At 57.3% G+C, this 15,226-nt stretch overlaps 5 protein-coding genes across 5 annotated transcripts; 3 read left to right on the top strand and 2 right to left on the bottom strand.

Moving 5' to 3' along the window:
- Positions 1-413: 413 nt before the first annotated feature.
- EX895_000908 (uncharacterized protein) lies at positions 414-5,144 on the top strand (the record flags this gene model as incomplete). The annotated part of the gene is made up of 1 exon (XM_029881509.1): positions 414-5,144. One exon carries the CDS (start codon positions 414-416, stop codon positions 5,142-5,144), a length of 4,731 nt encoding a protein of 1,576 aa, XP_029742895.1.
- A 1,165-nt stretch (positions 5,145-6,309) lies between these two features.
- Positions 6,310-7,764, top strand: EX895_000907 (uncharacterized protein; the record flags this gene model as incomplete). Its single annotated transcript, XM_029881508.1, has 1 exon — positions 6,310-7,764. One exon carries the CDS (start codon positions 6,310-6,312, stop codon positions 7,762-7,764), a length of 1,455 nt encoding a protein of 484 aa, XP_029742894.1.
- Positions 7,765-7,865: 101 nt separating this feature from the next.
- On the bottom strand, positions 7,866-9,614 carry EX895_000906 (uncharacterized protein; the record flags this gene model as incomplete). The annotated part of the gene is made up of 1 exon (XM_029881507.1): positions 7,866-9,614. The coding sequence occupies one exon, from the start codon at positions 9,612-9,614 to the stop codon at positions 7,866-7,868; it is 1,749 nt and encodes a 582-aa protein (XP_029742893.1).
- Positions 9,615-10,857: 1,243 nt separating this feature from the next.
- Positions 10,858-12,804, top strand: EX895_000905 (uncharacterized protein; the record flags this gene model as incomplete). The annotated part of the gene is made up of 1 exon (XM_029881506.1): positions 10,858-12,804. The coding sequence occupies one exon, from the start codon at positions 10,858-10,860 to the stop codon at positions 12,802-12,804; it is 1,947 nt and encodes a 648-aa protein (XP_029742892.1).
- Positions 12,805-13,012: 208 nt separating this feature from the next.
- Positions 13,013-14,283, bottom strand: EX895_000904 (uncharacterized protein; the record flags this gene model as incomplete). Its single annotated transcript, XM_029881505.1, has 2 exons — positions 13,013-13,978; positions 14,173-14,283. The coding sequence occupies 2 exons, from the start codon at positions 14,281-14,283 to the stop codon at positions 13,013-13,015; spliced, it is 1,077 nt and encodes a 358-aa protein (XP_029742891.1).
- Between the last annotated feature and the right edge of the window lie 943 nt (positions 14,284-15,226).

Here is a 15,226-nt window from a genome sequence, read left to right as displayed (position 1 = left end):
CCGAGCCACCAGCTCGCTGCGTTTCAGCGGCCTTGCCATCTGTTACTTGTCGCTCAAGAATGATATGAATGCGAGCAAGTGTCGATGATAAGAGCAACCTTCGAGCTTGAGCCATTGTTAAGCCACCTTTTTTATTTCGTGCTTCGTTCCCAAAAAAGGGCAGAAACGACAAATCCGTGTTCCGACGATTTTCAGACTTGGAAGCTCAAAAAAAAGTGTCGCGGCAGAAAAAAGTGAATTTTTTTGGTATTTGGTTTTTTCTTTCTTTTGCTTGTGTGAGGCAAACTTCTGAGAAGCGTCGTTTGGCAGCGAAACAACCCACGACAACCCTGACACCTTTTGCCCCTCCTCTCTCACCATCTCCTGCAACTTCGCATCCAACAGAGGCAGCGAGTGATCATCCAATACCAACCATGCCTGGCATCAAAAGATCCAGGCCAGCAGAGGATGCGGCTGCCTCTTCGGCTGCCAGCTCCTCCTCCAAACCCGCCTCAGCCACCAAAAAGACAAAGAGCAACACTGCCGCCTCGACCTCGACCTCCTCGGCCCCTTCAACATCGCTCCTCTCCGCACAGGAAGTCGACTTCCCGCGTGGAGGAAGCTCGGGCCTCACTCCCCTCGAGTTCAGAGAGGCAAAGCGCGAGGCTCGCTCAGAGTCAGCCGCCAACGAGCTCCTCTTCAAGGACGCCAAGGACGAGCAGGCCGAAGCCAGGCGCAACAAGAACAAGCAAAAGCTGAACCGCGAGAAGCGCAACGATGCCAAGAAGAAGCGTTCATCGGCTGCCGCAGCTGCTCCTACCACCAAGGCCGAAAGAAAAGACCACAACCGTATCGAGCACATCAACTACAAGCGTCTTATCCCCGGCTCCAGGTTGCTTTGCTCCGTCTTGGCCATTCACCCGCTTGCCGTCGTCGTCTCGTTGCCCAACCAGATGCTTGGTCACATTCCCGTCACTCAAATCAGCCCACAGTTCACACAGCGTCTTCAGGCTGCTGCTGATGCCAGTGCCGAAGACGACGAAGAGGAGGAGGACGACGACGAAAGCATGGACGAGGACAGCGACGACGAGGATGGGGACAACACTCACACCAACGGTGCGTCAGGCAAGGATGCAAAGAAAGTGCCCGAGTTGCGCGAGCTCTTCTATGTCGGACAGTGGCTCGTTGCTAGCGTCGTGCAGGTGCGATCTGGCGACGTTGCCAAGGGTCGACCCACACGTGAAGGAGGCGAATACGAAAAGGAGTCACGCCGTGTAGAGCTCTCTCTTGCTCCCCACCTCGTCAACGCTGGTGTGTCCGTCTCCGACCTCGACACCGGCGCCACCCTCTCTGCAGCCATCTCGAGCGTCGAAGACCACGGCTATATGCTCGACGCCGGTCTCCCCGAGTTCCGCGGTTTCATCCCCTTCACCGATGCTGCCAAGCTTCCCACCAGCTTTCGCGCAGGCAAGAACGGCAAGTCGCTGCAGGTTGGCAGTGTCGTTTTCGCAAAGATCACAAAAATTCCCGAAAACCAGCGCAGCTTCGAAGCGACCCTCGACCCTAAAACTGTCTCGACTAGCCCGATCAAGCACGCTCCCAGCATTACCGCCATCCTGCCCGGAACCCTCACCAAGGTGCTCATCACCGCCTCGCTCCCCACCGGTCTTAACGTCAAGCTGTTTGGCATGTTCGATGCCACCATCGACCGATTCCACCTGCCCGAGTTGCCCGAGGGCAAGGATATCCCCGACGTCTACAAGGAGGGCTCCAAGCACGTCGCCCGTGTACTGTGGGACTTGCTCGCACCGCCCTCCGCGGCTTTGCAGGGTGAGAATCCAGAGCACGAGCGCAAGTTTGGTCTTTCGTTGGCGCCTCAGGTGCTTGCTCTCGAAGCTCCCGTCGCCAAGGATGCCCAGCTGCTTCAACACGCTTATCCCATCGGTGCTGCGCTCAAGGTGACCGTGGTGCAGACCATCAACGACTGGGGTCTCATCGTCACCATCAACGGCACGGACCTGCGCGGATTCGTGCACATTTCGCAAGTCTCGGACGACCACGTTGTTGCGCTGCCTCCCTCTTCGGGGCCCTTTGCCAAGGGTTCGGCGCACAAGGCTCGCGTTGTCGGCCACTCGCCCACCGATCGCACGCTGCAGCTCTCGCTCAAAGCCTCGGTCCTGGAGCGCAAGTTCATGCGCGTCTCTGAGGTGGAAGTTGGCGAAGTGGTCAACGCCAGCATCATCAAGCTCGCCCTGCCCAATGCCATCTTCCTGCAGCTGCATGGCCATGTCGACGGTGTCGTCTTCTCTAATCACTTTGCCGATGTCAAGCTCACCCAGCCCGAAAAGCGATTCAAGCCGGGTCTCCAGGTGAAGGCGCGGGTCATGGACGTCGACCCGAGTCGCAACCGCATTGTGTTGACGCTCAAGAAATCGCTCGTCAAGTCGGACCTGCCCATCGTCGCTTCGCTGCAGGATGCACGCGTCGGCGTCGTCACCAACGCAACCGTGTCCCGCGTGCAGACCAACTCGCTCATCGTCAGCCTCTTTGGCGGGCTCAAGGCGCTCGTGCCTGGCCGTGAGGTGAGCGAAGATGACTTCAACGATGTCAAGAGCGGGTTCGCGGAAGGAAAGGTGATCAAGATGAGGATCACCGAGGTCGACTATGAGAACCAGAAGCTCGTGGGCAGCATCAAGCAGGCTTCGCCCGAGTTCCTCGCCAAGCTCAATGTGGATGCGGTTGACGTGGGCGAGAAGGTGACGGGTAAGGTGGCTGCTGTGCACAAGGAAGTGGTGGTGCTGACGCTGGTGCCTTCGGGCGTGCGTGCGTTGTTGTCGCTTGCCGTATTGGCCGATATCAGGGGCACGACGCCAGAGGCGCTGCTCGAGACGCTCGAGGAGGACCAGGAGATCGAGGATCTCGTTGTGTCAGTCAAGAATCCGGCTAAGGGAATTGTGATCGTCGCTGACAAGGTCCGCGCAAGCAAGAAGGCCGACGAAGGAGCCAATGGCGCTACCGTGGGTCCAGTCAAGCAAGGCGCCGTGGTGCCGGGTCGTGTGATCCAGAAGAACGACAAGTACCTTGACTGCGTTGTTGCTATTGGCACTGCTACCCGTGCTACGCTCCAGATGACCGACATCGCCGACGACTTCTCCAGCGAGGTCACCCTCCCCAGCCCGGGCCAGAACCTCCAATGCTATGTCGTCTCTCTCAAGCCCAACGGCAAGAGCGCCGTTATCTCCACCCGCCCCTCCCGCGTCAGCCCTTCCAGCTCCACCGTCGTGGCCGATCCCGAGATCACCTCGATCAGCGACCTCGCCAAGGGTCAAAAGGTCCGCGGTTTCGTGAAAGCCATCACCAATGTCGGACTGTTCGTCAACGTCGGCCGCAAGCTCGATGCGCGTGTGCAGGTGCGCGAGCTCTTTGACGAGTTCGTGCGCGACTGGAAGACGCGTTTCACGGTAGGCCAGGTCGTTTCCGGTACCATCATGGACCTGAACGCGAACAACAACGAGATCGAGATGTCGCTCAAGTCGACGCCTGGGTCCATCAAGCCGCGTGCCGAGCGCGATGCCGAGCGCGCACAGGCGCAGGACGCCAAGCGTGCCAAGAGGCTATCTGACTTCAAGGTCGGCGACAAGGTCAAAGGTTTTGTGAAGAACATCATCGACTTTGGCGTGTTTGTGCAGATCGAGGGGACCAACGTCTCTGGTCTGGCACACATGAACGAGCTCAGCGACGGAAAGGCGGCCGAGGCGCTCAAGGCTTTCAGGGTTGGTGACAAGGTGCGCGCGATCGTGTTAAGGGTCAACGAGGAGAAGAAGAAGATCAGCTTTGGTTTGAAGCCGTCTTACTTTGACGCTGCTGATTTCGAGGATAGCAGCGACGAGGACGACGACGACGACGAGGAAGTGGATGAGGATGAGGAGATGGAGGGCGCTGATGCTGATGCTGGCTCTGATGGCGAGGAGGACGAGGATGAGGAGAGTGGTGACGACGATGACGACGAGGGCGACTTTGTCGAGATGGACGAAGACAGCGATGCCGAGGAGGACGATGAAGCCCCCAAGTCGAAAAAGTCTGCGCTTCCAGCTCTGGCGCTCTCGGGTGGCTTCTCGTGGTCTGCCGGTGCCAACGACGACGACGAGGTCTCAGACAATGGCCTTTCTTCGTCCGAGTCCGACTCTGACTCTGATTCCGACACTGCCGCCTCTGCAGCTGCCAAGAAAGCTGCCCAGCGCAAGGAAAAAGCCAAATCCAAAGCGCGCAAAAACACACTCGAAGAAGACCTCACCGCGGACCTGGCGTCGAAAGCGCCCGAATCCGCCACCGACTTCGAACGCCTGCTGCTCGGCTCGCCCAACTCGTCGTTCCTCTGGATCCAGTTCATGTCGTTCGCGCTGCAGCTCTCGGACGTGGACAAGGCGCGCGAGATTGCGCGTCGTGCGCTCAAAGTGATCAACTACCGCGAGGAGCAGGAACGCATGAACGTGTGGATTGCGCTGCTCAACCTCGAGAACACGTACGGCTCGGACGAGACGCTGGACGCAACGTTCCGCGAGGCTGTGCAGGCAAACGACGGGTTCACGATGTACCTCAAGATGGTCAACATCTTGGAAACGTCCGAAAAGCATGAGGCGGCGGAGGAGATGTTCGTCAAGGCCAAGGCAAAGTACTCGACGCAGCCGGAGTTCTGGATCGAGTATGCGCGCTACTTCTTGCGCACGGGTCAGGCGGATGCGGCACGCGCGCTGTTGCCGCGAGCGATGCAGGCGCTGGACAAGCGTCAGCACACGCAGACCATTACGGCGTTTGCCATCAACGAGTTCAAGCTCGGCGACGCGGAGCGCGGACGCACCATCTTCGAGGGCCTGGTGGACAGCTACCCGAAGAGGCTGGATCTGTGGTGGCAGTACCTGGATCAGGAGTCGCGGCTGGAGGACAACCAGGTGCAGGTGCGCAACCTGTTTGAGCGAACGCTGACGCTCAAGTTGACGGCCAAGAAGGGCAAGAGTCTGCTGAAGAAGTGGCTCGAGTACGAAAAGTCCCACGGCGACGCAAAGAGTCAGCAGAAGGTGTTGAAGAAGGCCAAGGAATTCGTGGACGAGATCAACAGCAAGAATGCTCAGCCTCAGGACGAAGAAGAGGAGGATGACGAGGAGTAGATTCAAAAGTCTTGTTTTGTTATGCTGCATGAATGAACGACTCAGACACCACAGAATCTGTTTGCGATACCACCTTGTCGGGGAAGAGCTAGCTGCTGATTGAGCGCGTGGCACGAATCGAGCCGGGGCCCGGTTCTGCATGTGCCGACGCAGCAAGAGGTGCACGTCTGAACAGATGGAGTTACTTAAAAGTGTGATTATTTTCGTCGAGGCTCGTGCCAGCTGTGTTGATAGTACATGAGCCGAGCGTGCCAGTGAGGAAGTCAGCCTGTCTGCATCCAAATTGTTCAGGCAATGTGTCGTCCAAGCAGTTCGTTGAGGTAGTACAGAGCAATGGGGGCTACTCAGCATCACAAGCGCCGTGCGCAAAAAGGTCATGGGGTCAGCATCTGCTTTCGCTATTCCCTCTGTTCCGGAGCAACTCCAAACGAGAGCGACATCTCTATACGGAAGAAAGAGGGGATCTACTCACCAGACCAGAGCCCCGCGGCGTACACAGCAAAGGACTTGAGAGTGTTGCGGGCCTGCAGACGGGCGGCCGCTGCCTCCGCTGGGCTTGGTTGACGTGGTGCTCCTCCGAACATTTTTGTGGGCAAGAAGACGGGTTGCGTTGATGGTGGTGACAAAGTGTCGAGATGGTGAGTGATGAGAGGAAGATTTCGGGGTGGAGGAGCGAAGAGAGAAAGCGAGAGAAAGATTTTCAATCTGCGCGCCGATTGAGACACGACTAAGGCCCGATATTAAGATCCTATTCAGGGTCCAAGCCAAAATTCGCCGAAGAAGATCTTCCACCGACCTCTTTCTTGCCTACCACCACACTTCGAACCCAACGTCGAGCATCATGTCGAGCAGCAACGCCGAGTGCAGCTCGAAGCCAGGCGGCGCGAGTAGCAACAAAGTTCAAGCAGCTGCAGCACCGAAAAGAACGACAGTCCAACATCAACAACTGCCTTCTCGACCGAAACTTGTACCCTCCTATCCATCGGCTGAAGCGCCCAGGAGACCTCGCTCAGTACACCACGACGCTAACGACGATGAACAAGACCCATACCTACCGTTCGAGCTGTCAGGACTCGAAATTTCAGATGAATCTGAACAGAAGCGGCAATGGACATCGATCATCGCAGCGCCCGCCTACGCACCGCTTCGGAGCTGGTTGACGGTAATGCAAAGTCTCATACGACATCCGGAACGCAATTCGAGCAACATCTTGCGCGCAGACATTCTCACCGAGGCTCCAGCATCGTCCGATCCAGCCGTGGGAACAAGAGGGTGGAAAAAGCAGTGGACGATCCGAAGAGCGCTCCTTCCACGCAGACCCAATCTGGACTGGAGGATGGAACAGGACTGTTCCTTATTCTACCGCTATCGTAGTGCTTCCTCCTCGACTCCTACAGAACAGCACCATGCGCATGCAGACGACGAGACGGAGGGTGTAGCAGGGGAGGTGGAAGAAGTAGTAGTGGTGTACACACCCTTGGTGGGCGATGTATCGCATCCAAAGATGGACGTCTTTGATGCAGCGGCAGTCGCGATGGGCCAGACCCCACCCAGCGAAGCATACATTCCATTCTACCATCCCAAAGTGCGCGCTCTAGCGTTCCACTACCAGCCGACCACCTTCCGACCTTCCAACTCCGATGTTGGTCACGACGATGACGACGATCCAATCTTCGGCCGGATGGCGATCTCGCTCATCCCCTTTCCTCCCTCGTCCGTCTTCCCACCAACACATCGTCTTTCGCGAGTCGGACTCTCGTTGCTCACCACACTGCACATGCATACCTGGGGAGACATGCACAGCTACCAGAAACGCGTCCATCACGATACGATCATCCCACGCAGCCTGTACCAGGATCTGTACCTGTCGCTGAAGGGCAAGTATGCGAGCGAGCTCATTGCCGGGTGGAAGGAGGCGACCGACCCGGCGAAGCATGTGTTCGAAGAGATGGGCATTGCGGCGTACCTCATTGGGCTGTGGTCGCTGTCCTACGCCTGTGGGGGCACGGACGAGGGGTGGAAACACAAAGTCAAGTTTGTCGACGTGGGATGTGGTAACGGATTGCTGAGCTACATCCTCGCTCGCGAGGGGTTCAGCGGGATAGGCCTCGACATGCGCGCGCGCAAAAGCTGGGCCCAGCACACCTCGCACGCCGTCTTGCGAGAATGGATGTTCGACCCCTCGGCTCTCCCCTCGGCAAGCTCGGCCGAATGGACAGGTGCATGGCTCATCGGCAACCACGCAGACCAACTCACGCCCTGGCTCCCCCTCCTCGCCACACACTCAAACGCGGCAGGATTCATCAACCTCCCCTGCTGCTACTACGCACTCGACGGCACGCGCGAGTTCCCGCTCTTGTTGAAAGCGCAGCGTGCAGCACAAGTGTCGAGAAACGAACAGTATCTCGCGTACATTTCCATGCTGCACGAGAGGTTTGCGTGGCAAGTCGAGCTGGATCCGTTGAGGATTCCGAGTACCAAGAATTGGTGTTTTGTCGGCCGAAGGCGGCTGCGTGTTTCGACGGAGAAGGGAGACGAGACAGAAGTGTTGAGGGAGAGAATCCAGGAGTGTGTGCAGGAAGCTCTGCGTGGCTCGTGGGCGAGCCCAGCGTCCGTCTAAACCACTCGAACGGGACCATGCACACTCACCAAACCACACAGACGCATAGCGATCCGGATAAGTTATCATTTGCAATTCCTGTTCCTCTACGCAAACAGTTCTCACTCGGAATGCCACCCGTACCGCATGAATGCATCGACCGTGCTCACCTTTGCGTCCGTAAACGCAGACAGGATGCCCCTCGCCTCCATGTACAGCCACACCTTCAACATGGGCAACATGCGCAGGAACTCCTCCTTCTTGGGCACGTGCATCCCGCCGCCCTCCTGCATCTGCAACTCGCGCCCCAGATGCCTCAAGATGGGCAGGGCGCTCTTGAACAGATCCATGTCCGGATCCAACTGCCTTCCAATCCCCTCCAGCAGCAGGATCGAGATGACTGTGTTTACGAAATCCGCCTCCATCTTGACATGGTGCTCGCGTACCGCCATGAGCACCTTGTTGAGCACGTCCGAGATCTTGATCTTGGCCAGCGAAAACGTTTTGGACTTGACGCTGAGCACGAGGTCTTGCATTTTCATCGCAAACACGTCCTCGTCCACCACCAGGTCGGGCATACGGCAGCGTTCAACCATCAGGTGTCCCGCCAGCGCCCCGTCGAACTGCGCAACGGCCGAAAAGAGGTCGAGGAAGTTGCGTCGATTCAAGGGGGTCAATTCGACCGTCAAGCCGGCATCGAGGAGGACGATCTCGGGCTGGTACCCCTGCGCATCGAGCCGATCCAGCTCGTCGAGCCACGCATCCTGATCGTGCCTCAGCGGGCGTAGCCGCTCGACGATGCTCTGATCCACCTGGTCGTCGGCCGTAGCCGGTGCCTTGCTCTGCCCGGGCGCATAGTCGCTGTCGAACTTGCTCAAGATCCTCGCAAACAGATCCGAGAGTAATGACTCGGTCGACGGCTTGTAGAACTTGATCATGATGTTGCCCGGGTGCAAGTCGGCATGGGTGAAATTGTCGATGAGCAGCATGTTCAAGAACGCATCCAACCCCAAATTGGCGATCCGGTGATCAAACTTGGCGCCTCCTAGCTGCAAAAAGTGCTTGAGCGGCAGCGCATCCTCAAACTCTTCGATCAACACCTGCTTGGTGCTGAACTGCGTCAGCGGGCGCGGAAACGAGATGGCGGATCGGCGTCTCGCAAAGTTCTGCTCGAATCGACTGAGGTTGTTCGCCTCGTTGCGCAGATCGAGTTGCGAGAACATCATTTCGGCAAAGACGTCGACTTCCTCGGGGAACGAGAGCCACTCTGCGCCGGGGATGAGGTTGATGAGACGCGCGAAGAAGCGCATGATCTTGATGTCGCGTCCGATGGTTTTTTCAACGCGCGGATGGAGGATCTTGATGGCGACGCTGTTGGTGGGGATCTGCGGCGGCGCAACGTCTTCCTCATAAGAAAGCGCCAGGGTCTTGGACAGCTTCTGGGTGGCATCGTCCCGGGTGGCCTGCTTCTTTGCGCGCTTGTATCCCGGTGGAAGCAGATCGTGCTTGAGTGTTGCCTTGTACACTTGAGCTACGGCTCCGATACCCATAGGCTCATGGCCAAATTCCTCGAAGATCTCGTCAAAGGGTCGCTGGAAGATGCGTTCAATGACACGCTTGGTGTAACGGAACGAGTGAGGCTTACCGTTCGAGTGAAGTCGACCGAGACGCTGACACAGCTCATCGGGGAACAAGTCTTGACGGCTGCCAGCCCACTGAGCGAGCTTGATAAACGTAGGCCCAGCCCGCTCCATCTGCTTGACGAGGAACGAATACCACCAAATAGCGCCCCAACGATCGCCTTCTTCGTCCTTGCGCACTTTCCTTCCGCGCCTCCTGCCCTTCTCGCGTCGACTGCCGACAAGCAGCATGGGGGTGGTGAGGATGACGGGAAGAAAGAGGATGACGAGGTAGAGGAATCGACGGCCCGTACCGAAGGGCTCGACGATGACGGCATGAATGACGTTGCCTATCTTGACGAAAGCTCGCACTATGATGTTGCGCCGGTGGAGGTCTTGTTCGTCTTCTTCTACGGGAGGCGCGAAGCCTTTATGTTGTGGAGGCTGCTCTTCGTCGGGCGCTTGTGTCTGTACTTCAGGCTCGGACTGCAACGGACCTTGCGACAGAGACCAGTTGACAAGGAATGCGGTACCGATACCGGCGATGGCTACCGAGGCGATACGACCTGCTCTGAAGCTGGAGTTTGATCCGCTGGATTGGTTGGTCGCCGAGACATGGCTGAAGCCTCGCGCCTGTTGGAATCTGGGCAGCTTAGGGGTTGGCGGTTGTATTGAGAGGCGGCCGGTCTGCGTATACGGAGATGGCGCTCTGCTTGGTGCTGGCTTGTAGCAATGATACTGCATCAAGAGAGCTGATCTTTCCAACGAGCCCGAGGCGCCTGATCTAGCAGAGACGTGACCGACAAAGCGGGCAGCGCGGGCCGAAGCCAGCTGGGTGCGCAGGCTGGGCAGCATTGCGATGCTTCGGCTGCACGGGCGTGACAGAAGAGATGTGTTTAGGGTGTCCTAGAGCGCCATGCCTAGTAGTCGTTTTTCATGTGCCTCGGTGAAATTGGCAATCGAGTGGCTACGAGCGATGTTGGGAAGTGCAGGTGAGAATAGTGAATGGTATGACAGGAAGGCGGGAAGCTGCGATAGAAAGGGCGATAAGAAAGCAACGTGAGAGCAGTGAGTGCTGCTGCTCTACCTCGCTTCACTGCTTACTGTGTGAAAAGCGACGCGAGAACTGTCACTTTTTGCGACGACGTAGCGCTGCATTTCACGCAGAGCCACAGTCAGCAAGCACAACAGCAACAACAGCACAGCGACAAGCGACGTGATTCAGTTCTTATAATACTTGAAAATCCTCCACTTTGTTTGCTGCCACGCACGAGCCTGGTTCATTCTTCCGCCCATCAACGCGCTCTGTCTCGCTGCGTCTCGTCACGAGAAGAACACGCGCTTTCTTACGGAACCAAAAAAACAAAAAGTCGGTTTCTCCACGTTCAAGAGCAAACAGTGTGCATTTGCCTTCCCCTTCTTGCTTTTTCTCATACCTTCCCGATCCTAGAGCCTGCAACATCCGCCTTTCGACGACGACAAGGCCAGTGACAATATGAACGAGTCCAACGACTACGAGCAGGAACGGCTCAAGAACATCAAAGAGAATGAGCGGCTCATGAAGGAGCTCGGCGTCATGGGCGGCTCCTCAGCGATCGGCGGACCATCACCCAAACGCTCGACCCCCACCAAACCCAATAAGTCAACCACACCCAAAAAGAAGGCAGCAACAACACCGACACGGATCATGCCAAGTCGCTCGAGTGCGCGGCTGGCAGGGCATGAAGCCGACTCGGAGACACTCAAGCGCAAGTACGAGCAGGAAGCCGAAGAGGCACGCAAAGTGGCAGATGCGGCCAAGCGCGCGCGGCATCAGCAGTTTGATTTGTCGGGGATGACGGGAGGTGAGCTCGAGGAGGAAGCGATCCTTGCGCTCGAATCGACGCTCCAGGGTCTTGCGGCCAATGCAGCGTCGGCAGCAGAGCTCGTCGATATCAAGCAAGAGTCCAAACGGCGCTCGTCGGCGAAGAAAGAAGAGCAGCCGGAAAGTTCAGCAGAGAGGAAGCAGCTTGAAGATATTCTAAACAAGATGACGCTCAAGTCAGCCGCCAAGGTCACGCCCAAACGTGTATACTCGATGGCGTACCATCCGGCCACCGACAAGGATCTTGTTTTCGTTGGCGACAAAGAAGGCTCCATCGGTGTGTGGGATGCTGCATACTCTGCCTCGACCTCCAACAACGGCACCACCATCAAAAAGGAAGACGACGACGACGAAGATGAGCAAAACGACGACTCGTTCCCCGAAGGCAAAGCGTGGACGCTCCAGGTGCACGGTCGCAGCCCTGTCACTTGCATCAAATTCGACCCCGTCAACCACAACTCGGTCTTCTCATGCTCCTACGATTCGACCGTCCGCAAGCTCGACCTAGCCACGGGCACATCCGACGAAGTCTGGGCCGGAGAAGACGACGTACTTCTGTCCATCTTCGACGTGCTCTCACCTTCCACCCACCCAAGCGCCTACATCGACACCCCCGCCCCATCGCTCGACGAACGCTCGCTCTGGATCGCCGACCATCGCGGGGGCCTGCTGCACATTGACTTGCGCGAAAAGGCACGGCGCGGGAACAACACGCGAAGATGGCAGGTCTGCGAGAAAAAGATCGGCGCAATGTCGGTCAACCGGCTCGCACCGCACTGCATCGCCACGGCTTCGTTGGACCAGCACGTCCGTCTATTTGACGTGCGTGCTTTGGCCTCCGTGGTGAAAGAGACGGCGGATGCGCCCTACAACTACAAGGGCGTCGATGCGGATGACTTGGAAGCGGCACAGACCAAGGCGCAATTTTCGGCCCACAAAGCCAGACAAGCATGTACCTCGGTCGACTTCAGTCCGCGTGGTGACCAGCTTGTCGGTGTATCGTACGACGACGTGGTCAAAGTGTGGAACATGGAACCCGATTGGTTGTACTCGGAACACGGCCTCAAGAGCAGAGCTACCGTCAGCAAGGCTAACGGTGCTGCTGCTGCTGCTGCCAAGGGAGGACGTAAGAACGCTGCTGTCAAGAAGGAAGACCCTGACGCACCTCGTAGCGGGCTGCTGAACTGGCTGTCCCGAGCCGTCCCTCTCAAAACAGAGGCTGACGTCCGTCAGGCAATCAAGCAGGAGCAAGAGGCTCCTCTCACCTCCAAAACTCGACCGGACGACGTGCTAGCAGACCCCACGCGCATCCCACACAACAACCAGACGGGCAAATGGCTCACCATGTTCCGCGCCAGATGGAACGCTAATCCTTTGTTGGAACCTCATTTCACCATCGGCAGCATGACTAGGAGGGCTGAGATCTACGCGGCAGATGGAACGCTGCTCAGAACCCTCTGGGACGAGAATCACGTCACGGCCGTCCCAGCTGTTACTTGCATGCATCCCGTCCTGCCAGGCCGATTGGTCACCGGAAACGCTTCGGGGCGATGCACGTTTTGGTCGCCAGATGCATAGACGCGCTGCCAGCTCGTACGGTTTCTCTCCTTACTGTCACGTCTTCAGAATACCCACTCTTTCAGATCACCTAATCGCAGCAGCAGCAGCAGCAGTGCAGACAGTTTGTTTGTTCGAGCGAGATGATCGCAATTTCGTCGTGTTTCTTCGTGTGTGTAGTAAAGGTTGGCCAACAGGCCATACTATTTGGCGTAGAACCGGACGCAGCTTAGAGCTTGCCAGTGGAGCCAAGGTCGGCAAAGGCCTCCTTGACACGGGTAGCCATGGTCTTCTCACCCTCGCGAACCCAGACACGCGGGTCAAAGAACTTCTTGTTGGGCTTGTCGGCGCCATCGGGGTTACCGACCTGGGTCATGAGGTAGTCCTTCTTGTTGAGCATGTAGTCGCGGATACCGATCAGGTAGGCCCACTGGGTGTCGGTGTCGACATTCATCTTGACGACACCGTGCTTGACAGCGGTGCTGATCTCGTGCTTCTCGGAACCGGAACCGCCGTGGAAGACAAAGAAGACCGGGTTCTCCTTGTCGCTCTTGATCTGTTCGCGAACGAACTCCTGGTGCTTGCCGAGCAGCTCGGGCTGCAGCGAGACGTTACCGGGCTTGTAGACACCGTGCACGTTACCGAAACCGGCGGCGATGGAGAAGTTGGGGGTAATCTCAGAGAACTCGCGGTAGATGTCCCAGATGTCCTCGGGCTGGGTGTAGAGAGCGGCGTTGTCGACACCCTCGTTGTTGACGCCGTCCTCCTCACCACCAGTGATGCCGATCTCCATCTCGAGCCAGATGCCGAGGGGAGCCATGCGCTTGAGGTACTTCTTGCACGTCTCGATGTTCTCCTCCTTGGGCTCCTCGGACAAGTCGAGCATGTGCGACGAGAAGAGGGGCTCGTTGTGCTCCTTGTAGTACTCCTCGTCGGCGGCGAGCATGCCGTCGAACCAAGGGAGCAGCTTCTTGGCGCAGTGGTCCGAGTGCATGATGACAGGCACACCGTAAGCGGGGGCGACGGCTCGGATGAAGAGAGCGGCAGCCTTGGCACCGGTGATGGAGGCCTCCTGGTTCGAGTTGGACAGACCCTTGCCGGCAAAGTTGGCGGCACCACCCTGCGAAACCTGGAGGATCAGGGGCGACTTAGCATCACGGGCAGCCTCGAGAGCCGAGATAGCGACCGAGGAGGACTACGAAAAGCGAGAACAGAAGCATGAAATTGTTGCGATAGGTCAAAGTGCGATTTAATGCAAATGCGAGCGTCAGCAATCGTGCAGGGGCAGCACACCGTTCCCTTGGAAGAGGTCGCCTGCACAGGAAGCTAGCTGCCCAGGAGAAGCTGTCGCAGGTTCCTCTTTCCATGTCGAGGTACATCGAGACTTACAGTGACGTTGAAGGCGGGGATGGCAAACTTGTTCTCACGAGCGTAGTCGAAGACCTTGTAGACGTCCTTTCCGGAGACGACACCGGCGGGAACAATGTCAAGAACACCCATTCTGTGATCGATACGAAGAAATGCGAGTACATGTCAGTCTTTTCGGCTCAGGACTCAAGCTCGGAGTGATCAGCACCCCGTCCGACCTCGTCTTTTGCCATCAAGGCCTTGCGCGTAGGAAGCACCCGACAGTGCAGGATGTCGCGAGACCTCCGGGACAGCAGCAGAGGTACGAAGGCGGTGGAGGATGATGACCGGCAAGATGGAGCCGGGCTTGCGTTGGTAAAGCTACTCACTTTGATTGTGTTTGTGAAAGGGAATTCAGATGGTATAGTATGAAGAGAGGGTAGTGATGGTGGAGGAAGAGGAGAAGGAAGAACAAGCGACGAGCAACGACGGATAGAGCCGAGTCGGTGGAGTGGCACACTCTGCTCCCTGCTGCTGCTGTTGTTGTGCGTGTCGATCTTGCCTGGGCAAAGAGGCTCGAGCCATCTCACACATGACCTCCGATTCTGGCTTTCATTTTTTTCCCTCTCCAGAACTGCCGCTGCACGGTGCAACAAAATCGATCAGGAAGACTCTGATTAGAAACCAATCGAAGTTCCCGCTCGAAACCCGAGGGCGAAAAAATAGAAACCACAAAGGCTTTTGCTCCCCCTCTTGCTCTCTTCTGTTCTTGGCTCCCGTTGCACTAGCGTTGTGCAATGATGCTGCTTTAACTGGCAACGAAGTTGTGTCGTGTTGCCTTGACACGACCCAACCAAGCAGGTCCAGAGGTTGCGCTGAAGGCTTCAGGACACACAAAAAAGTATGACGATCGGCCTAGTGTTAGCTCTTAAAAGCGAGATTATTCCTCCACCTCGCTCTCGGGTTGGCGGTAGCTGGCGCACGGCGCGCTTTCAGTGTCGCTTCCTCGCTCTTTCCCCGGCTTCCCCAACTCGGAAACATCCGCCTCCACCATTCCTCAGAGAGCCAGCATCGGGTAGGAACGTGAAAGACATAC

The sequence above is a fragment of the Sporisorium graminicola genome, chromosome SGRAM_1 (genome assembly GCF_005498985.1).
Source record: "Sporisorium graminicola strain CBS 10092 chromosome SGRAM_1, whole genome shotgun sequence".
In the NCBI taxonomy this organism is placed as follows: Eukaryota; Fungi; Basidiomycota; class Ustilaginomycetes; order Ustilaginales; family Ustilaginaceae; genus Sporisorium; species Sporisorium graminicola.
This window is presented reverse-complemented; position numbering and strand designations above follow the sequence as displayed.